Below are 23,168 nucleotides of genomic sequence, written 5' to 3'. Positions count from 1 at the left end.
TTATTTCGATGCTACATAATTTTTGGACTCTCCACTCAGTGGCTTTCATAATCCCCTAAGCAGCGAGTCACGTCCGCAGGAGGAGATACCCCCTCCCGATAATCCAGTCAAGCACCCATCCATCAGCTACCATGGCAGCAGACATCCTCCTAGGAGCTTTCTATTGTCCTGACGCAGAAGAAACCTTCAATGTGTATTACACCCACCCTGGATCCATTCACCGGTTCCTGCCATCCTTCCTGATATGCAAAACTTGTTTTTCCCCTGTGTAAATTTTACTGTAACCTCCTCTCTCCCCTCCCATCTCTGACGTTTCTGTGATGTATTTCGCTATGTATTCTGGGCTATCGCGGGAACTTTTAAAAGTCCAGGACACCCTTTGTTCGGGGTTCAGATTTATCTGGAACCTATTGCGCAATAAACTTTGTGCTTTGCTTTGCTCTGTGGCGGCTGGACTCCTTTTTGTTCCGCAACGTCTTCAGGTCTTTGCCTGACGATCCAGGTGGACGGGTAACGTTGTCCTCAGGGTCTCCGTTTTCCGTGACACCACAGTGCCACCTGTGTCCCAGTTACAACAGTAATCATAGATAAAAAAGTAATTGTATTAAATTATGCACCGAAGTAACCAGAATCCTGTGTTGAGAAAACAAAGTCCTGGCCTGCAGCTGCCATCATCTCTGACCATTGCCCATGCAGCCTTGAGATGATGGGGAGGTAGAGTTCCACAAAATCTGGAGGCACAACATTGGTTATGTACTATTCTATTAAAAAAAAGGTTAGGGGTACTCTCATTTTGACTTAAGAAAATCAGCATTTTATAGTTCGAATCAGGGAAAATAAATACAGTAAATGGACAAAAGTACAAAGACCCACTAAATATTTAGGGGTATGTGTACCCCTGTGTACCCCCAGAAAAAAAGCACTGGTTATGTAAATTGGTTGGGTTCATACATGTAAATTTGTCTGTTCCTCCAAAACAGGCATAGGCAACCTTCGGCCCTCCAGATGTTGTGGGACTACAACTCCCATGATCCCTAGCTAACAGGACCAGTGGTCAGGGATAATGGGAATTGTAGTCCCAAAATATCTGGAGGGCCGAGTTTGCCTATGCCTGCTCCAAACGTTATGCTCGGAAGCCCCACCCCCAGCTCTTGAGGCTCTGCAGATTTAAGAGCTCTGGGTCCCTCAGGCGCTGGGAAGGGATCTTGAACTCGGGACTCACCAGCGTAGTATCTTGCCAGAGGGGGAGATTGCCAGTTTGCTGCACTTCAGTGCCATCTTAGGTCAGAGGGTGGTATTGCAGCTGCCAAGTCTGCAGAAGCCTAGTGACCCAGTAGATTAATAAGGCAGAGACTTTGAGGGGTTCCTCTGCAGTTCTTCCAGGGGACCCTGCCTGCTGCCCGAAGGCCCTTGCCCTGTGGAGGGTCTGGCTCATTCTCCGCAGACTCTGTATCTGGTTGCAGGTCGGGGCCTCCGGACTGGCCAAAAGTCTTGCGTTTTAGGCCAAACTGTGTTTCACCTTCGCAGGCCTGTGATGGAAGTCCCAAACCTGAAACCTCTGACTGAAGACCAGGCACGCTTCTATTTCCAAGACCTGATCAAAGGCATTGAATATCGTGAGTTCCCTTGGCGATGTTTTAGCAAAACGGCACAGAAGGGAAGGGCACAGAACATTTAATAAATAATAATAATACTGGGGGCAAGGGTTATGGTCTTTGTTTGTTATTATGGTATGTCTTTTGTGTTTTTATATTGTAAACTGCCCTGTGATCTTCAGATGAAGGGTGGTGTAGAAATTTAATAAATAACGATAATACTAATAATTTGTGGCTGTAATCAATAGAGCTGGAGCCCAGATAATTTATGTTCAGCTTGAAGGGTTGTGCCCTGTGACAGGAGGAACAATGAAATGACAGTGTGCTTCTGACCATGTGCAGAGATGACCCTTTCAGTGCTGCATAACTACCTCAGGCTTAGTCACTGTGGTACAGTAGCTCTTTTTCCCAGGCTAGGGATATAGTCATTTAAGCCCCCAAATCTCCCTCAACGTTCTATTTATTTTAATTATTTAGAGCATTTTTACCTCACTCTTCAGCTAAACAGGCTCCCAATTTAAATGATACAGATCCTGCCTGAAAGCTTACAATCTAAAATACACGGCACAAAAGGCAAGAGGGATGAGGAGGAAAGAGGGAGGGAGCAAATGAACCCCTGAAAACTAAAGAAAGGGAGCAGGTTCTTTGCATCCCTTGAGCCTTCACGCTCTGCCAAATTCACGTCTCATCTGGTCTTTCTCAACAGTGCACTACCAAAAGATAATCCACCGGGATATTAAGCCTTCCAATCTTTTAGTTGGGGAAGATGGTCACATCAAAATAGCCGATTTTGGCGTGAGCAATGAATTCAAAGGGACAGATGCCCTGTTAACCAACACCGTGGGGACCCCAGCGTTCATGGCACCCGAGACCCTCTCTGAGACCAGAAAAATATTTTCTGGAAAGGTATGTTGAGAGAAGAGTGTGTATTTGTATGCTCATTTAGACAACCATGTTCTGTACTCTCTGGAAGGAACCAAACAAAAATTTGGTTGCCTGAAATGACTCAAAGTCCAATGTACTTTACAGCCATCACAGCAAAGATGGCCTAGTGGTTAGAGCCAGGGTGGGGAAGCCATGCCCTTCCGGAAGATGTTGGATTTCAACTCCCATCAGCCCCAACCTCAAGGATGGTGGAAGTTGGGTTAGAGGGTTAAACTAGGACGGGGGGAAACCCACGTTTAAACCTCTATCTGGTCATGATCTTGTCCATTCACCTCCTTTGCAAGATTGCCATATGAATAAAATTGGAGGGGGGTTTGTGGACAAAGCAAGTGTACTCCTGGAGGAATCATAGACTCGGCATTGGAGGTCCTCTAACAAATAGATTAAAATACCCACCCCACTATGGATACTCTGGTTCCAACACTACTAATTTGGAGAGTCTGGAGGGTCAGATAGCGATGTCCGGAGAATCACATTTCTGCCGCCCCCCCTGCCAGGCCTGAGGTTCCCTGCCCCTGCAGCAGTTCATCTTAAAAGCTTACCATGTTATTTTAAAATAGAAAAGCAATACAAACGTAGAGATTTTGGAGGGCTCATGTGTTTAATCACTGCCATTCTCTCTCCCTCTCTTCTTCCTAAGGCTTTAGATGTTTGGGCTATGGGGATCACTCTCTACTGCTTCGTCTTTGGGCAGGTAAATGAGCTGCTTCTTTACCTACATTTTGGATTTTAAACATTTTGTTGTTGCTGCTTGTTTGAAATGGGGCCAGAAGGAGTGTTTGGTTGCAGGATGCATGCCCCGTCCCCGTTTCAGGGGGTCATAAAGCTGAGTAATATCTGGATGTTATTAGGGCAGCCTTATTAATAAGCCCACAAATGTTACTAGTCTGCAGAAGGTTTGACCAACCTGCTGAGAAGCTACTGGCCTGCATATGCAAGGTGACCGCGGTGGAGGGAAGGCTTCACTTCTGCAGCAAGCAGGGAAATGCAGAATACTGACTTCTTAGCAGAGTAACTTTAAAAGGGGGGAGTGTTTTGTAGCAGGTGGGTTGGAGGAGGAGAGGCAAAGCTGAGGGATAGGCTTTCTGTTCTCCGTGGCCAGCCGAGAAAGCAAGCAGATTTGTGGAAGAGAAACAGAGCAGTCAGTCTCTCTCCACCAGCCCACTTACTCGCCTCCATGGAATTCCCAGTTGCCTATGGTTACCAGACAAGTTGTTAAATACACAACTGTATTAGGGACCAAACTTAGGTGCAAATCTATGATCTCCTGTGTGGTTTGTTACCTGCATTATTCTCTCTGCAAGACAAAAAGGCAGGGTTTGAAGGGTTTTTTTGGGGGGGTGTTAATTTGGGGAAATGGTATAGGAGAACAGCTGCACGCATTCGCATAGATGCGTGCATACACACAGACTGCCACTTGCCTGATCAAATCCTCCGTCAGGTACATGAGAGTGAAGGAAAGTTGGGGGAAAGTGTTATAATAGCATCATAATGCAGATGGGACCTTAACTTCAGAGCAGGCCAATTTCACTGACGTGCAAAAGAGTTAGTAGGGTATTATTTCGGTCAGGAACTCAAGCACATCAACAAGGCCATGCTGGGCTGTTGGGCTTTCCCAGCGGGTGCCAAGATGACACTCAAACATTTGCTAGTGGTGACTAGTTCATAAAGAGACATCAAAATGGTGTTCCTCTCACTCCCTTGGAGATTTTGATTCTCTGTAAAGTGGCTAAATATAAACTGGGCAGTCATCTGGGTTCTGTCACACCCTTACTTACAGGACTGCCTCTCCTGGTATGCCCCACAGAGGACCTTAAGGTCCACAAATAACAATAGTTTAAGGGTCCTGGGCCCAAAAGAAGCCAGATTATCCTCCACAAGGGCCAGGGCTTTATCAGTGTTGGCTCCGACCTGTTGGAATACTCTGTCCCACAAGACTAGGGCCCTGCGGGACCTGACCTCCTTCTGCAGGGCCTATAAGACAGAGTTATTCTGCCTGGCCTTTAATCTAGCCTCATCCCCTATTCCTTTTCATTTTCCCTTCTTTCTGAAGAAACCCTTCTGGGTCCCTACATTAAAATTCCTCCCTGGTCTCCCTACTGGCCTAGCATGACTAACCTGGCCAGTTAGCCCTGGGGATCCCACTGATGTTTGTTTTTTTATGCTGTTTTTTAGCTGTTTTTTAAGTTGTTTTAATCATTGTCTTATATTTGTTGTTAGCCGCCCTGAGCCCGGTTTTTGGATTGGGAAGGGCAGGGTAGAAATAAAAATTGTTTATTATTATTATTTATTATTATTAATCAGGAGCTGCGAATCCCTATAGTGTGTGTTCTATCTGTTGGCTGGCCTAAATTTAATAATACATAATAAAACAGAATCCAGAATAAAACAGGTACACAAGAGTGAAGGAAAGGTAGGGGGAAAGGCAAAAGTTTGATGAAAGCTTTATACCACCAGTGTACCTGTCATGGCTGCTCCCCAAAGAATTATGGGAAATGTAGGCAGGATCAGAATGCAGAGGACTCCCCATTTGACACCCCTAGTCCTGCCCCCAGGCTCACATTTCCATGCTAAATTGAGAGGTGCTCATTAGGGGGAGAGGGGGGGAGGAGAATGAGGATATTTTATTTTGTGAACCACCCTGAAATCTACAGATAAAGGGCGGTATACAAATAAAATAAAAATAAAATAAAATGATAGCATTCTTGGGAGGCAGGGAGACCAAGTTAGCCGTTGCTTTATAATCTCTCATTGTGTTTTTTTTTTGTTCTTCCAAGTGCCCTTTTATGGATGAGAGGATTTTGAGTTTGCACAGCAAAATCAAGAGCCAGATGCTGGAATTTCCTGACCAGTGAGTATGCAGAATCACTATGTTTATGACTACCCTAGCCAGGGGTCCACAAACACACTCACCGGTGAGAGGCGTTCTGGATTCCAGCAAGCTCTCCCCAACTCTCCTTCTGGACCTGCAGAAGGGCAGGAGTCTCCTGGAAGCCACCTGGAACCTTGGAGGTGCATTGCCGCTTGCCAAGCCATTCCAAGACTTGGTGCAATAAGAACGAGTCTCTGTGTGCCCCCCTCGCCCAGCACATATATAGGGTGAAAGGCAACAACTTGCCCCATCAGTACCTCACTGTTCCTCCAAAGCACTACATGGCATTGGGCAGGGGAGTGGGGTGGGACTAGGGTTGCCAGGTGTCCACTATTTGAGTGGACAGTCCACTTTTTTCACATTATGTTCACTATTTCCCCCCCCCCCCAAATAGTGGACATTTTTTATTATTCAAAAGCTTTATGATGAAATGGTATTTTAATACGTGTTAAAATGTTTGTAAGAAAATATTTAATTTAATTTAATTTAAACCCCCCCGCTTGTCCACTATTTTTTGGAAGCAGACCTGGCAACCGTGGGACATATTCAACAGCAGTAAATTTGGGCTGGCTTATAAGGCCTCTGTGTGTTTCCGTGGAGACAGAGCACGGCTGATAGGCTTTAATCGCTTTCTCCTTCATGAATTTGTCTTAATTGTTTTAAAGCCATCCCAGTTAGCGGGTGCTGCTGCCACCAGCGCAAGCCAGTTCCGGGTGCTGGAGAAGGTCATCGCTTGCTGAAGAGTTAGGATTGAGTTGGAGCTTTGTTTTATTGCCTGATTGGTTGAATTTATATACCGCCCTATACCCAGAGGTATACTGATAAAGCAGGAGAGAAGGGGCAAAGTCCTGGGAGAAAATGTTGGGAGCAAGGATTGGGATAGTGCCTGGGAACCTCACAACTCAGAGAGAGAATAAAAACAGGGGCTGTGTTCCTAGCACTTCCCACCATAACAAAGGTTCAATACTGAACTAGATGGGACCAATGGTCTGACTCGTATACAGCAGGAGTGACCAGCTTATTTTCAAACCTACCTTTCCATCCTTAAGGGATAGAGACTTATTGTGCATTTGTTTGTTTTCAAAAATAAATGGTGAGACTAGGCCCTGTGCTTGTGAAGCAAACTAACTCCTCAACGTGTCTTGATATTTCCTCCCCACCCAGGCCAGACATTTCTGATGAACTGAAGGATCTGATCATGCAGATGCTGGACAAGAATCCCGAATCCAGGATCACAGTCCCAGAAATTAAGGTATCCCACAGTCAATTCAGAACTTCCGAAGAAGTGTGATGCCCGTAACCTTATATGTCTCAGGTCCTTTTCTTTGGCCTCTCATTTTTGTTGCTGCTGTTCTGACATGCTTATCTATGCTACCATTCCTGGTTGAGGATAATAATCAATTTTACAATGTCTACAGTCCAAAGGTCTCTTAAGGTAGCTTACAAATGGATTTTAAAATTGCCATCATACCTGGACAGTGTACCATTTTAAAGGGGACGCATTTTCCCACCAGAGCTTGTTGGCAGGCTTGTTGGTCAAGATGTGGGTGTTTTGCAGGAAGGGAAGACAATTTGCATTGGAATTCCACTGCAGGGCAGTGGGGCCTTGATCCTGATTCTTTTCCCCACCCCACTTCCCCAAGCTGCTCTAAGTCAGATATAATCAACATGGGCAAAATGGGTTAGATCCTTCAAGCTGCAGTCTAAATCTAACCCACTCCCCCCTGCAAGAAAATAAAAGAAAACCTTGACTACTTTTTGTAAAATAAAAATATATACGAGTTTTAGTTACAGAACTTCCAGGTCACATACATCCACACCATATGTTTATGGATTTCCCCAAAGAAACCTGGGAACTGTACAGTAGTTTGTTATGGGGACTGTGGATTGTGGCTCTGTGATGGATAAACTACAGTTCCCAGGATTCTTTGGGGGTGGAAACTGTATGCTTTGAATGTTCATTAAACGTATGATGTGGATGTGGCTGCTTCATCCAAGCTCTTTCCCCATCAGAGATTAGGAGGGTGACCACTGTTGACAGGGGCTTTTTCAGGTGGCCCCTAATTGATGGATTCCCACCCCACAAGGAGGCATCCCTGGTTTCTTACTTTCATTCTCTACTAGGGAAAAGGTTAAGACTGTTTCGTTTATGGACTGTTCCGTTCAGATGAAGGCTTGTTGCTCAGTTGGTAGAGCGGCTGCTTTGCTTGCAGAAGGTTCCAGGTAGGACTGGAAGAGATTCCCTACCTGAAAACCCCGGGAAGCCACAGCCAGTGTCTAATGAGCCAGGTGGTCAGACACATTACAAGGCCACTTCCCATGCTCCTGTGAATTTGAGGTTAATTCACCCTTGATTCAGCTGCCCTTTCGATGCTGAACTGTTTGTGTTACTGGCTGCTTTTTCACCTTCATTTATCTTGCTCATTTTCTTCTGTTATTTCTATACTGTGTTTTCGTTATTTAAGCTCTGCATCCATATTTAGTTGGTGGGTAGTTTCTTTGAATGCTGTTAAGCCACCTAAGGTGTGGTGGAAGGGTGGAATCTGAAATACACAAATAAAACAGTTAAAACATAGCTAATCCTCAGCAGAAACAGAGATACCCGTCTCTGGTTTTCCTCAGCTTCTTAAAAATCACGAACCTTTGGGGAGTAAGTTTCACATCAAAGAGGCAAATACCAAGAACGCCCTGTTCCTCCTAGCTCACCCATCTCATTCTGAGAAGTACCTCTTCTTTCTTTCACTATGTATTTTTTTTCTTCCATTTTTTCGAAACAATACAGAAATTGATAGTTTATTTTTTAAAAAAAAAAAACTTTCAAAAATAAAACGTGTTTCTAAAATACAAGACATTTAGTTTTCACCTTAGTGTTTCAAATAATTTTATTAAATGAATCAGGGACAATGGGAAAAAGGATTTGTTAGAAATGTCATAACATGTTCAGGCACATTGTTATATGCCTTCTCCGTTAAATTGCATGTCAAATACTTAAAATTTGTTGGTATCCCCCCCCCCCCCCGGGAAGAGAATCTTGGAGTAGGTGACAGTTAGAAGAAGTTTCCAATTTACTTGGAAAAAAGCAAACTTGCGGCCTTCCAAACTCCCATCAGCCCCAGACAGCATAGCCATTGATCAGGGATTATGGGAGTTGCCGGCATCATCAACCGGTTCCCAACCCCTGGATTTAAGGCCATCTTCAATTGCAGTGTGTGTGATATTCTGTTCATAGTTGTGTGTTTAAATATACATAAATGTACCTATACTGAGTTGCTTTCAGAGTATTAAGCTTGGGATTTCATAAATCTCTCTTTTTAAAAAACTTTTTCATAATACAATACAATAAAAGAAACTAAATATAAACAAAAACAGAGAAAGAAACAGGAAAGAAAACACCGACTCCTCTCTTAAAAGTAGCTGCCCAATCCATGTCTTACACAGAAAGTAATGGACCCTCCCAGCTCTCACCTGGGGGAATTTTCCCCTCCCTATCAAGTTTTAAAATTACAACTTGGCTGGTATTTCTCACTTTTTCCTTTGGGTTGTTCTTGTTCCAGTAAACAATATAAAGTTGCTGCATCTAAGAGAGGAAATCTTGACGTGTATTTTCTCTCTCCTGGTCATCTACAGTCAGTTAATTTATTCATTCTCATTATCTGCCAGGCATCCCATAATCATCCATCTTTCTTGGGACATGAGTTGCATTTCCAGTACTTTGCCTTTAGGACTCTGGCAGTGAGCAATAAATTTCCAACTAGGCCTTCATGTCTCCTATTCACATTAATTTTTCAATATCCCAAAAGGTAACAAGTTTAGTTTTAGTGGTTTTATGGTATCCAATTATTTCTCTAATGCTTTTTGGAGTAAGCTGCCAGTACTTTTATGATCTTATACAGCTCTCTGCCAAGGATTTCCAAGCACCTGGAGGAAGTTGTGGAAGGAGGCAATTCTTGAGCCATCTCAGGGCCTTGCCATAGATCCTTTTTATTGTGCATTCATGATGATTTGTGCTCATGATGCTCTCAGGCATAATTGTGCACCTGCATATGTTTTGGGGCAGCTATACTGATTGGTTTCCACACGGTGCGTGTCCTGTAATCCCTGCTGAAATCCTGTAAATTTTCATGCCACAAATGGTATGTTCTGTCCCACTTTTCTTGTGCTGTGGTGCAAGAGCTGTCCCTCCAGATTGCAGTAATGTGGAACCACTAGGGAAGCATTGCAGAACAACTAAGAAAGCAGAAGGGTGTGTGGATGGACCTGTACAAATCCACCACTAATTCACTCTTACTGTGTGAATGGCATGTTGCAGAACCTGCAAAAATGACAGACACTGCTAGCCTGCAGGGGTCAGAACCAACACTTTGCCTTGTGCCTGGAAACTTGCCAGCATTAACTCTGGAAACTAATTCTATAAGAATATGACCCTGATCCTGTGTGGTTCTTATGATCTAGCCCAGTATCCTGTTTCCCACACTGGCCAAGCAGATGCCCCCGGGAAGCCCACAAACGAGACCTGAAGATAGTAGCCCCCCCCCCCTGTGTTCCTGAGTTGCTGATACTCAAATAAAGGCTATCTCTGAGCCTGCCAGCTGGAAAGACCCACTGTGGGTGGTAACGATGGCTAGCCGAAACCTCTGTGAATTCGTCTAACCCAGCTGGGATCCACTTACAGGGTCACAACCCGATCTAAGGTGGATTGCAAAAGCAGCACTACCACCATACAAATATATGGTTGAAAACAATGAAGGCAGGGGCCACAAAATGCATGTTTGGGTTAAAGGTGGGTTCTGGGCCTGAAAAGGTTGGAGACATCTGAATTCATGATTGTCACCACATCTTGTGGTAGCAAATGTCATAGTTTTTAATGCTTTGTGTGGTATCATCTGTCTGCCTGCCTGCCTGTCTGTCCATCCATCTTCTTCCATTTATTTAATGTTCCTTCCTTCTGTCATGGTACCCAATGTGGTGTTCACCGGGTACTCATCCAGGTCTGATTAGCCCCAGACCTGTTTGCCTTCAGCATGATGGCGGCCTTGCGAGCCTTGTTGTGAGTGTGTGAAGAAGTTCTTACTTTTGACATTCCTGAATTTCCCTCCATTCGCCTTCCTTGGCTCACCTCTGATTCTGGTATTCTTGGGCTGAATTCTGTTACACTTACTCTTACTCTCTTTTCCCCTCTCAACCAGAAAGCCCTGATCTAACCAGCCCCTGGATGGTTTTGGGTTTCCCTTTTCTACACCTTCTCCTTTTGACACCCAAAATGTACACTGTGTGCCAAGTGTGTCCACACCACTGATTGGTATGAGGGCATTATATGTGTTCCCCAGAGCCTGTTCCAGTTGACAACCCTGCCGCTATGCTATGGACCAGTTCCAGTTGCCAAATGCGCTTCAGAGGCCCTGACAGCCTATTACAAGAAATTCAATCTAGAAGCTACCATGGTGTGTATCTCAGTGTCCCAAACTGCAGTCTTAGCTGTGAATTGAATTATGGTAGCTGGATTTTCGAGGGATTCCCTCCCCCCCCCATGACAAGTGCAAAGCATGCTTCCTCCAATTTGCAAACCAGCTTCATAATCTTATTTTAAAATAAAGTTTCATAGTGCTGACTCCTCTGTCCTTCCAGGTCCAGGGGAAGTGTGTTTCTCTTAAATTGTTCCCTCTTCCCCCAAAATGAAACAATTGTCGGCTTCTGCCCAGCTTTTTATATTTTTACAAGAAGAGTCTCTGGGTCACCAAATTGTAGGGCTTCTCCCCCTCTCCAGCTGTGAAATCAAGGCAATGTGTGGTGTTTCTCCCCCTTCTCTCAAACAAGGTGCACCCCTGGGTCACCAAGAACGGGGTGGAACCGTTACCGACAGAGGACGAGAACTGCACGCTCATAGAAGTGACCGAAGAAGAGGTTGAGAATTCGGTTAAGCACATCCCAAGCTTGGCCACTGTGGTGAGTGAGACCTAAGTGCTGCTTGTGTGTTGGATATTCTGGGTGGGGTGGGGGTGGGGAGATTCAAAAGGGCACGTCTGACCAACCTATTTTTAAAATCTGCTCCAAGTGCCAGCGAGCCTTATTGGCTGAATTTGCAGGTCACAGTGCACCAGGTGTGGAGAACATTTGGCCCTCCTGATTTACCAAACTACAACTTCCACCAGCCCAAGCAAGCATGGCCAGTGGCTAGGGTTGATGGGAGTTGAAGTTCAGCAAAATGGGGAGGGCCACAAGGTTCTTCATACCCTGCCGTAAGCTATAACCCAAGGATGGCTAACCTTTTGAGGGCTGAGGGTCACATTGACCCTTCTTTCCCCCTTTATTCCCCCCCCCCCATTCCTAAATCTGCTGTCGCTGTGGGAAGGGGGTATGCACAGCTGCAGGGAGTGAGGAACAGAGAGAATTTCTTTGGGGACTTTCTCCCCTTTGTTTTCCTCCCTGCTGGTGGTGGCAGGAACAAACACACACCAAACGTAACCAGCTGAATGCATTTACAAATAAATATTGACCACTTCTAAATATGTAGCCAAAAATATATAATATAATAATGAAGAAACAACCATTTATTTGTTGTTTCTTCATTATTATATTATATATTTTTGGCTACACATTTTGTAGTGGTCAGTATTTATTTGTAAATGCATTCAGCTGGTTACGTTTGGTGTGTGTTTGCTTATGTATTTACGTAACCGTGGTATACTGTTGGTTGGGTGGTGGTAGGAAGGCTTGTGCAGCCCCCTACCCCCCGGCCAATGCTGATCCTTTCAACCTCTGACCAGTATGCACTAGGTAGGAGAAGCAATTTGCACTGAATGGAAGCCATGTCCCCCTCCTTGAGCAAGGAAGTTGGGGGCGCTCCTTGTTCCAGCAAAGGAGAAATAGGGAGTCCCCTTTAAGCTCCCAATGGTTTTTTAACACCTGGTTTTTACCAAGCTCCCACCTGACTTCATGTGGGGTATCTGGCATAGGTCGAGTGGGGGTGGCTTCCCCCAAAAGGCCTGGTGGGTCAAGTTTGGCCTGCAGGCCAAAGGGTCTCCTCGACTGATGCAGAATGAGGAGGAATACTGGACAGTAAGCTTCAGATTGTGAGGAGGGGGGGCCATGTTTCTCAGTCCTCCTCCTCCTGCATGCAGCTTGCTAGTACAACATAGGAAAAGCTATGTGTAGCTTTTGCCTGGAATGAGCTAGTTTTAAAAAGCCTCTCTCCTCATACCAAACATTGAATTGACTCTACTGTCGTTTGCTGTATGGGGACTTCTTGTTTTGTCTTGTGGGGTTCTCTGCCATCTCCGTTTTTGTAGGGATCTTGGGCGGTTCTCCCTTTCTCGTTCCTTTCTCCCCATTCCACACACACAGACACCCCGCAAACCCCCAGTCTCTGGAGCCCGTTCCCATGACGAGCCCTGCCCAAAGATCAGACTCTAATTTTGAATGAAGACTCTAATTTTGAAACAAAAAAAAGCCTCTCTCCTTGCATTAAGCTAACACATCAGAAAGAAATTTCATGTAGTCCTTTCCCTGAGGTGCTAGCTTACTGGATGCAGTAAACCCCTGGCACCCCTCAGATGTCTCGGGATTGTAGTCCAAACTGTCTGGAGGGTGCCAGGTTGATGAAGGCGGCACCATATAAATACAGAAATACCGGTAATAGTAAAACAGTCATAATCTTCTCTTTCAGATCCTGGTGAAATCAATGATCAGGAAAAGATCTTTTGGGAACCCGTTTGAGGGGAGTAGAAGAGAAGAACGATCCCTTTCTGCCCCAGGGAATCTGTTGACGTAAGTCTCTGACTTAGGAGCCTTGAGGTGTGGAGAAGGGCAATAGTTTTCCAAATGTGCTGTGGAGAATTTTCATGGGGAATTTCCCTGGAAGTTAGGGGTGCTCAGCAATGCCTAACGTACAGGCCCAAGCCCTGCCATTAAACAAACTTGAGGTATCTGTCTGAGCAGAAGACAGCAGGTTCATATTTATTTAATGGAATATTAATTGTGTTTTACCACAGGGTGTGTGGAAGAATAACCTTGCTTCCCTTGGAAACTTTGCACTTTGACTTGTGGGTGATGCCCTTTTGCTGCTCCACCTCAGGTGGCAAACAATTTTGAGCCAGCCTTGTCAATAAAAGATGGCATTGGCTGTCTTCCCCTTCAGTGTGTAACTTCAGTAAAACATGGGAGGTTATGATCTGAGGTGCTCACCTCATGTAGAAACATGGCTGAGTATCATGACATGCCTGTTCAGGAGCCTGTGTGAACTATAGCTGTTCACCAGAACATAATTTTTATTAATATATATGTATTTGTATACGCCACCCATTGTGGAAAAGTGTGCCTGAATTGAAAATCTTTTACTTGGTGTCAGAAAGCATGGGCAGGGGACTATCCAAATTTTTTGAGGCAAGGTTTTCCATAAGCATGGTGCCCATGCAGAGAAGGCCCTGTCCTCATGTCCACCAGCTACATCTCAGATTCAGGTAAAGACATATAACAAGAGCATCTGTGAAGGAAAAGGCAAGAGGGCAAGTGCTTATTGAGCTTGAAATGGACCACTGGAAGACTTTGGTGTTTAACACACTGGTGGCTTGAACCCACCACTGGTAGGTGGGTCTCTCCGGCAGCACCACCAGCTTTGGGAAAGGCACGGGTAGGGTTTTTGTTGTTGTTGTTGTTGTTTTAAGAGTTGGAGAAAAGCAATGCAAAAGAAGATGGGCTTGCTTTATTTTTAAGAACTTCTGTAGAAAAGGGAATTGTGGGGGGTGGCTTCTGGTCACAGAGGGATGGTGGAGGCAGCACTTTCCAAAAAGTGCTGGAGCTGAGCTGTCTACTTTTGTGGCTTTCTATTCACAGACGCGGGTGGCACTGTGGTCTAAACCACTGAGCCTTGGGCTCACTGATCAAAAGGTCAGGGGCTCGAATCCCTGCGACAGGGTGAGCTCCCTTTGCTCGGTCCCAGCTCCTGCCAACCTAGCAGTTCGAAAGCACGCCAAAAAGTGCAAGTAGATTAATAGGTACTGCTACGGCGGGAAGGTAAATGGTGTTTCCGTGCGCTGCTCTGGTTTCGCCAGAAGTGGCTTAGTCATGCTCGCCACATGACCCGGAAAAACTGTCTGTGGAGCAGACAAATGCCGCCTCCCTCGGCCTGTAAAGCGAGATGAGCATCGCAACACCAGAGTTGTCTGCGACTGGACTTAACTGTCAGGGGTCCCTTTACCTTTACCTTTATTCACTCTGAAGCAGAAGTAGCCAACCTACAGCCCACAGGCCATATACACCTCCCCCAAGTGTTTTCCCTTCACCATAAGTCCTCCCCTAAATTTAACTTTATTTATTTGTTTGTTTGCTTAGGATTTTAAAAAATAATAAATCACTTTTTAAAAATAATTTATTTTTAAATTTATTTAATTTATTGCTACTATGATGGCAAAAGATTGTTGTGCCTCACAAGCACCTCCCTCCTAATTTCCCTTCCCTCTTAGGGAAATGAATAATGAATGATAAAAACGATTTAAAATAGTGCAGAATAGCTGATGGGAAAAACCTTTTGTAAGGGCTGCCTGCCTGCCTTGAGTTCTTCCATTCTATCCATGCCTACACTTGTACTTTGGCCACCCAAAGTATCCAGATTCTGTGGTCAGAGGAAGCTCAAGGGATTTGGAATAAATTAAGGGTTGCACAGTTTTCAAAGTTTGGCCAAACTGCGGGAGGCAGTGGAGGATAGGGGTGCCTGGCGTGCTCTGGTCCATGGGGTCACGAAGAGTCGGACACGACTGAACGACAACAAGTTTTCAAAGGGGTAGCTAAGAAGGAGGTAGTGAGAGTTCATAGAAACATCTCTAAGCTTTTATTTTGCACCTTGTGGACTAGAAACTCTTGCAGGATCAGGCATCAGACTTCCCATACCCCAATCCATATAAATAAGAGACCAATAAGACTTGGGTTTTGGATCAAAACAGGCCACAGCTTTATTGAATACAGATGAAAGAGGTTTGGCTTGGGCATGGGGCAATCTAGATACTTTTGGCCCGCCCACTGGAAGTGACACATGGTCAATCCAGGCTGGGGTTCCTAAGACTTACATCCAAGAGGGTGACCCCCACAGGGACTGCCATCTTTGGCCCTGCCCCCCCAGATCCCTTTAAAGGGATACCCCACTTTGGAGGGGCAGGCAGAGACTACAACCTCCCCTACATCCAAAACAAAGGATTGCCCCAATGCCCAACCAGTTGTGACGATTGCTGTGAGGTAAGCAAAACCACTGGGTCAGTGCCAGTTAGCCTGGTGGGCAAGTTCCTACCCAGCCCCTTGAAGGATGGCAACCACCGTAGCCACAGCAAAACCGAGGGTGGGTGGGATAGGGAATGCCAGCGCAGGAACAAACAGTCCGAGCCCCAGCTGTAGGCTGCTTAAATGGGCAAGGGGTGGATCCGAGGGAAGCCCTCCATCGGCGGTGCCCCCGGCACAGCCCAAGTCCCAGCCTGCAGCCCCATTCGCCAAAGCAGGGTGCGGGCCAGGATTCGGTTCCTGATAGGCAGATGGGGTTCATGCCTATCTGCCGATCGGGATGGGCACTGCAGTTTGAATTCCCACATCGGGGTCCCAGTAAAGCCGCCTCTGTCCTGCAACGCCGTGGCACCAAAAGGGGTGAGTGGACTTGTTGTCTTTGGCAAAAGCTGAGATTTCTCAAACTACCAAATCCTGGGCCACAGCGGCAGGTCTTGGAGGGATGCAGATTACGCAATATTGTGTTTTTAGTTCCGTTGCTCCATTTTGTGGTTTGGTTTCTTTGACCTGTGTCTGGAAGGATATACTTCTACACAGCCAGTGCTGAGTGTGACAGTGGAAGACATTGCCGGATTTCTCTCTCTCTCCCTCTCTCTCTCTCTCTCTCTCTCTCTCTCTCTCTCTGTGTGTGTGTGTGTCTGAAGAAGTGTGCATGCACACAAAAAGTTCATACCAATAACAAACTTAGTTGGTCTCTAAGGTGCTACTGGAAGGAATTTTTTTTTATTTTGTATGTATGTGTGTGTGTTCTCATATCCACTTCCTTTCCTTCTCCTTGACCCGCTGTCCCATGCCCCACCCCACAACTCCAGAAAAAACAAATCGGGAACTGTGAAATATTTCATCAGTCAAAGGTAAAGATCACAATTGTCTTGCTAGCTCCTTCTACCTGTCTGCCCGTTATGCAATGAACTGGAATCAAAGTCTCTGAGCTGCTGCATGTTGTCGTCAGTGGAAGGGAGAGCATGAAGCCGACTTCTTCTGACGCATGGAATGCTCTTGTTTTGGAGTTCCCTTTCTGAAATGTGTAGCATGATCGTGATTCAACAAAGACCCCCTTCCCCAACTAAGCAGTAGCACACAGCAGGATGCTGAGGTGGTGGGCTGTCAGCAGGGGTGTTGTTAGGGGGTGGCTTTTCAAAGCATTATTATTAATTTAGTCTGCTTCCAGGGCAGCTGGGTGCCTTGCAAAGCACAGTGAACGTGTACCACCTTCCATCTCAATTTGCCCAGAGGCACTCCATCCATTTATTGTGGGTCTCGGCTCTGAGCGCTTTATGCACCTAGCAATGCCCCTGGTTGTCGGGAAATATATATATATGCATGTGGCTGTCAGCAGAAACCTGACCGATGCCAGCTCTTGGATTTCTTTGGCACATTTTCAAAATACAGGCCGCAAAGGACTTCAGTGTGTGTGCAGAGTGCATTCTCCTCCGTGGTGAGACACCCAGTCCAGAGAGGGTGTGCGTTCTCTTTAACTCTCAGTTTCCATACAGAGTGCTTTCTTTTCTACTCATGACTTGTCCTGATACTTTAAGGATGCAATTTGAGATATACTGCTCATAGTTGTATGGCCACTGTAAGTATAATAAAATACACGAAAGCATAAGTGTGTATCATATATAAAAAATTAACCGTAGAATTTATTGGGGTCGCTTTTTAATTTTAGCTTGTTCGTATTAACAAGGCACTGCAAACTATGGACAATTTGGTGCAAAATTCTCACTCTGATTTTCTTCGCTGCAGTTGCAAACAATACCTCTTGGTAGGTTCTACATTCCTGTTCATCAGATAGGAGAAAAATCACTACAGGCGAGATTCAGCTAATGAGCCCCACTAGGGGAAGCGTGTGCATATGCAAGGATTTCTGCTAATGCAAGGAGACTCTACCCCCCCCCCCCCCGCATGCAGCCCCATGCCTCTCAAACTTGGCTCGGGGGTGGGGAGAACCCCCACAACAGTGTGCAGGTACAGGAGAGGAGGGACTCTTCAATCTGGCAAGCTGAAATGCTTGTGCTGAGGAACAATGGTCATAGCCTTCGTGGAATTCCTCCCATTTTCTTGAACTGGCTGTCTGCTACATTCTCGAAGGCTATAGGACTACCTACCCAGGCCTGCTGCCCTGTAAAGGCTTATCCCTCATCTCTGACCATTGCCCACACTGGAAGTTGGAGGGCAACAGGTTGTTGAAGGCTGATTATTTATTCTTACTTTTTGCGTTTCACCAGTTTTTATCCTGCTTAACGCTATAGTTTCTAACAATAAAACCAGAAAAAGCTTACTTTAAACTCCTGCTGAGATTTACCAAAGAAAGACACTCTTCAGTAAGTGCCAGACATTCAGCATTGAGGGGAAATTCCGCAGCAGCGAGCCCACTGAATGCACAGCTGTTGGTGGATGCAAGCCAAACATCTGGACCGCGGGGACCACGTCCAGTGACTTCCCTTGAAGACCTCAGTGATCAGGCAGGGATCAAGCGGTCCTTGGAGTTGGCAACACCCAGTTGGCAAGGGCCTTGTGAGTTAATGCAACAGCCTTGAACTTGGCCCAGTAGCATGGTTCCTAAACACTGTGGTTGTTTGATACTGGTGGTCCAGCTCCGCCCACAGTCTGGCTGCAGCATTTTTCACCAGCCGGAGCTTCCAGACCAGGCCAGTTGCAACAATCGAATATCGAGGTTGCACCTTTGCAATCACTGCCCACCTGAACCTCCATTTGCATATATCGAAGCTGTTCTGGAGCCATAGAAATGGCGTCAGGTGCAGTTGGAAGATGTGTAGCATATTTTCTATCTCTTTTCCTCCTCATTTGACCTTGGAGAAAAAAATGTTGTATGGCTTTTAACACGTTTGTTCTTCATTTTTTTAAAGCAGGAAGCAAAGCAGCGAAGACAACCTTAAGAGCATCAGTGACCTGCCAAACGTGGGCGAGAATGAACTGCTTTCCTGAAAGCTGCCATTCTGGTTGGTGCGCACCCTCTGGTCCCACCCCAACTCCCCACCCCTGACTCCGTCACAAAGCATGTGTCCATGGAGGGAGAAGCCCGTGGAGCCCAGGGCGATCCAACCAGCATTCTGTGAGGCTGGTAACCATATAGATGCTGAATGTAGAGCTTTTTGTGGCAGCATGCTGTACAAAACAGAATTCGTTCAGCCGCCGTAAATAAGGACCATCACAGGATCATGTCTGATATCAAAATACGAGGACCTTAAGCTGGCCTGCTGCTGGACTTCATCTGGATGGAGCGATGGGAGAGCTCATCATACTGATTTTGCAAAAATCAACCAAACTATCAACCACATTTAGGGTGGGGAGAAACTCCCAGGTCAAATATTTCATGAAGAAAATGGTCCTTATTTTAAAAGTGTGTTGAAAGTGGGCAGCTAAGTGTGATACTTTCGATCAAGCGGAGATTGTGTTTGCATCCTTCCAGTAACATACATATTTCTCTTTTTTGCTTTGGTGTTTACTATACATACATTTTTTTGTATTGATATTTTTTACTGCATGGAAACCAAACAGAAATGCCACATCGGGGTTTTCGGTGATGCTTGGGCTTTTGTGATTAGAGATTATTCACAGCTACATTTGAGAGTGGTTTGCCTTGATTTCATTTGACCATCCTCAAGACCATAGCAGTGGTGCGGTTTGTGGGATTTTGAGTGCTCCAGACATACAAGGTGGGAAAAGCCCCTTTCTTTTCTTTTTGAAGGGCTGTATGTGCCAGAAGAACACACAGAGTGCTCGACTTCAGTACAATCATGCTCAAGCACAAATTTGAAAACATGCACTGTTGGGTGAAAACGATGTTGTATCTAGCTGATGAAGTGATAACAAGAATTTCCTGCTAGCAGTTTTACTTGATCTCTGTTATCTGTATGAGCATGTACAAAAAATAATAATCAGGATTTTTAAAATAATTATTATAACCCAACACTTCCTGTTATGTAACATGGTTTAATACATTTTAACAGAATAACAGATAACTTCTGCAGTTTTTGAATACAGTCCAATGAATTTTACTGAAATATATAGATATTTTTGCTGCTAACGAATATTTCAATTAGCTTGTAAGCAGAAGTAGCTGCATTGTGCTTTCTTAGTACCTGAAAAATGTGTTGTCGTCCCCATCTTTAGAACGGGACCAGCACTCTGCATCCCTGTGCTCCGATAGCCACTAGCTGAGGAAACAAAAGGACCAGGGAACCAGGGACTGAAAGGCTAAGCTCATGCGTAATTTCCACCCACCCTCACCATTCTTGCCTTTGCTGGAGTATACAAGTTGCTAGAATAGTTTGCCATGTCAGTAAAATCTGTAATTTTAAAACCAGCTGGCAGAATTGCATGTTGGATGCTACCATGTTTTTTCTTGGAGAGAAAATAGCCAGCACCAAAAATTCCCTACTTATCAGAATCTATACCCCTGACATGCTAGCTTTCTATGGACTAAAGACTTCCCAGTAGTGATGCTTTCAGTGATGCAGTCTTTCTTTCACTCCAAACCCTCACATTGTAAAATTGACCCAATCCTGGGACGGTTGCTGAGCCTGGAGCTTGCCTCCGAGAGTCTCCCTCAAACCTAAATGGGGCCTGCCTACATCTCCCAGTTGGAGGCAGAGCCGTGGACTGATGGGTAAGTACAGAGTAAACCCACAAAATGCATGATCTGCAGCAACCGTCAGGCCTCTCTCTCTGCTGTTTGTTTTGTAATCAGGTACCACTTCATAGCCCCAATTAATCTATTGATTTGGGTGGGCTTAAGTGGCTGACGGCTTTTACTTCCGCCATTCCTTCTACTCTGCTCCCAGTGTGTTTACGCGGCAGTAGCATCTTAGGTCATCCGGCAGTCGGAGTGTCCACATTATTTGCTGTTCCTACTTAAGCTTTCCATTGTACTTCTGCCCTCTGGCAGGCTGGTGCTAGTGCTGGAGTTGTAGTCCAAAACATCTGGAGGACACCAGCTTATCAGAGGGGGAGGTACCTTAATGCTTTATTTCTCTTCAGGACGAGCACTGGATTCAAAAAGTTGAACTAAATGGCAGACCTCCTGGGTTATTGTGGTTTATTGTGAGTGGGCTCCTTTATGCTTCCCACCCTCTCCAGCTTTGAAGCCCCCACCCACCCAGCACAACCGGGAGAAATGTGTACCGCATTTTCCGGTGTATAAGACGACTGGGCGTATAAGACAACCCCCAACTTTTCCAGTTAAAATATAGAGTTTGAGATACACTCGACCGCAGATTCTCCACCCGGCATATAAGACGACCCCCGACTTTTGAGAAGATTTTCTTGGATTAAAAAGTAGTCTTATACGCCAGAATATACAGTAATTAATTACCATCAATTTATTAATCACCTTCTAAATAGCTGTCCTGAGGCGATTTACTCAAAAGTTAGTTAAAAACAGTTAAAACCACAAAAAAGCAAATGCATTTAAAACAAGACTGTAAACTAGGGGTCAGCAAGCTTTTTCAGCAGGGGGCTGGTCCACTGTCCCTCAGACCTTGTGGGGGGCCAGACTATATTTTGGGAAAAAAAATATGAACGAATTCCTATGCCCCACAAATAACCCAGAGATGCATTTTAAATAAAAGGACACATTCTACTCATGTAAAAACACCAGGCAGGCCCCACAAATAACTCAGAGATGCATTTTAAATAAAAGGACACATTCTACTCATGTAAAAACACGCTGATTCCCGGACCGTCCGCAGGCTGGATTGAGAAGGCGATTGGGCCGCATCCGGCCCCCGGGCCTTAGTTTGGGGACCCCTGCTGCAAACGCTTGTGATAAAGTCCCATGAATCCATCTGGGGAAGCCTGCAAGCACAAAATGTCTTCCAGGGCAGATAGTGGGAGGATTGTTTAGTAGTTGTGGGTTGTTGTTAGGGAGGAACCATGTAATTCCCTGGTTTGGAAATAATGGGAAGCCCAGAGAAAGAGCCATCAGGCAGCCTGTATTTGCGTCCCACATCTCCTCATTAAACTTTGAGATGCCAAAAAGTGTGGCTCAGGGGTCTGTGGCGTAACATAAAATGGCTGCCCTGTTTAAAGAAATGGGAAAATGAGACAAGAGCACAAAATGGGCCAGGCGTGCCCACTGTTCAGAACATCTGGGAGGAGAGGTGTTCAGTCCTGGCGCTGGATGAAATAGGGGCATGTTCCAAGCGTAGGATGGAACAAGCCAGCACAAACAGGGACTGAGCAGGAAGAGCAAACCACCTCCTGTGTGCTGAAGGGATATTTACCGGGCTCTTTCACACAGGTGCCATCGGCTGAACTGACAGCACATTGGTGCCCACAGGCATGCTTGGGAGCTTGCACATGTGAATGCGATCGCTTTATTCCATCGCCGCTCTCTGGCCTGCCTTTGTTCTAGACGAGCTGCGGTCCTGTGCAGCTCTTGCAGTTGCTCAGGCATTCTCCGAGAGGGTTGGACTCAGCCCCTCGCACCATGCTTGCTGCGCCGAGATGCGCAGCTGGCTTGGCAGCACCGACCACAGAGCTCGGCTAAGGCCTGCTTACCACTCAGGAATAGCCTCTTGGCTGTTTGCTCCCAAGGCCGGACTGGCTGCTTCCACAGAGGCACAGAATAGGGGAAGGTCCCTTTGCTATTGGCAGAATTCCCTTCCCATGGAGACTAACCAAAGTCTGAGGTTGAGCGTCTTCCAGAAAAAATCAGCAGCAGACATTTTTATGTGCTGGGCTTTTAATGGTAAAAATGGACAGTACAAATGAGTGGCATTAATCTTTGCGGGTCTGTGGGAGCCTGTGGACCTCCAGATGTTGCTGAACTCCATCAGACCCAGCCAGTGTAGTCGGGGCACGTCCAACAGCACTCAAGAGGACACAGCTGTCCTAGCCTTATGAAAAAAAGGGTGCTCCAGAGCTTGGAATGGGTTCAAGCTGTAAAGCAATTCGTTTTGTTAAAAAAGCAGGAGCTTAGAAAAGTGAAAAATGCTAAATTATTGTCTCCAGGTGCAATTCATGCTTTTTATGCCCATGTAACCAGGAATGCTAGGCTCTAAAATCATATTTTATTACAGGGCTCCTGCATCTATGGCTACAGAACTGTAACTCCTGGCAGCATCCCCTTGTCTAAGCTCTATAATATTGCTGCTTTTTATATTGTTGAATGACCAAGGCTTTTATTTTTAATTTTTGTTCCTGCCTATGTCCTTTCTACTACACTTCTACTTTTATCAAGCATTTTAAACATTATGTACTTATCACTTAAATGACCTTTAAAAACAAAAACAGACCCAACAAGGAATTGGCAAGCACTTTTCCAGGGGACTTTCAGTATTCAAGCTGAAATAAAAATGTGGGGGAATGTTAAATCCAGCCTCTAGGGGTTTCATTATGTTGGTTTTGCAAAAGAGAGGGGGCAAGGCAGAGGGAGAGAGAATACATTTACCTGTAGCTTAAGGACATCCCAGAAAGGTCCACAAGATGCCTTGGCTATCCCTCACCTGTTCTACATCAGAGTCACA

The 23,168-nt window shown here is 45.5% G+C and overlaps 1 protein-coding gene and 1 long non-coding RNA gene across 9 annotated transcripts in view; both read left to right on the top strand.

Annotated features, from left to right (window-relative positions):
* CAMKK2 (calcium/calmodulin dependent protein kinase kinase 2) overlaps positions 1–19,707 on the top strand; it is a 62,385-nt gene extending 42,678 nt beyond the window's left edge. For 2 of the 8 annotated variants that reach the window (XM_033174267.1, XM_033174268.1), the window contains exons 9-18: positions 1,528–1,616; positions 2,302–2,501; positions 3,181–3,234; positions 5,318–5,391; positions 6,577–6,664; positions 10,740–10,853; positions 11,227–11,355; positions 13,076–13,176; positions 16,488–16,529; positions 18,546–19,707. In XM_033174267.1, the coding sequence (XP_033030158.1) occupies positions 1,528–1,616; positions 2,302–2,501; positions 3,181–3,234; positions 5,318–5,391; positions 6,577–6,664; positions 10,740–10,853; positions 11,227–11,355; positions 13,076–13,176; positions 16,488–16,529; positions 18,546–18,624 (970 nt within the window). In that variant the 3' untranslated portion in view covers positions 18,625–19,707. The remainder of the gene's footprint in view (positions 1–1,527; positions 1,617–2,301; positions 2,502–3,180; positions 3,235–5,317; positions 5,392–6,576; positions 6,665–10,739; positions 10,854–11,226; positions 11,356–13,075; positions 13,177–16,487; positions 16,530–18,545) is intronic. The other 6 variants (XM_033174269.1, XM_033174272.1, XM_033174270.1 and 3 more) reach the window with 6 other exon arrangements.
* A 1,747-nt stretch (positions 19,708–21,454) lies between these two features.
* Positions 21,455–23,010, top strand: LOC117061703. Its single transcript, XR_004428127.1, has 2 exons — positions 21,455–21,904; positions 21,941–23,010. It is a non-coding gene; the product is annotated as an uncharacterized LOC117061703 (long non-coding RNA).
* The last annotated feature ends 158 nt before the right edge of the window (positions 23,011–23,168 follow it).

The sequence above is a fragment of the Lacerta agilis genome, chromosome 17 (genome assembly GCF_009819535.1).
Source record: "Lacerta agilis isolate rLacAgi1 chromosome 17, rLacAgi1.pri, whole genome shotgun sequence".
Lineage (NCBI taxonomy): Eukaryota > Metazoa > Chordata > Lepidosauria > Squamata > Lacertidae > Lacerta > Lacerta agilis.
Note: the sequence above shows the minus strand (reverse complement) of the source record. Positions and strands in the feature narration are given on the sequence as shown.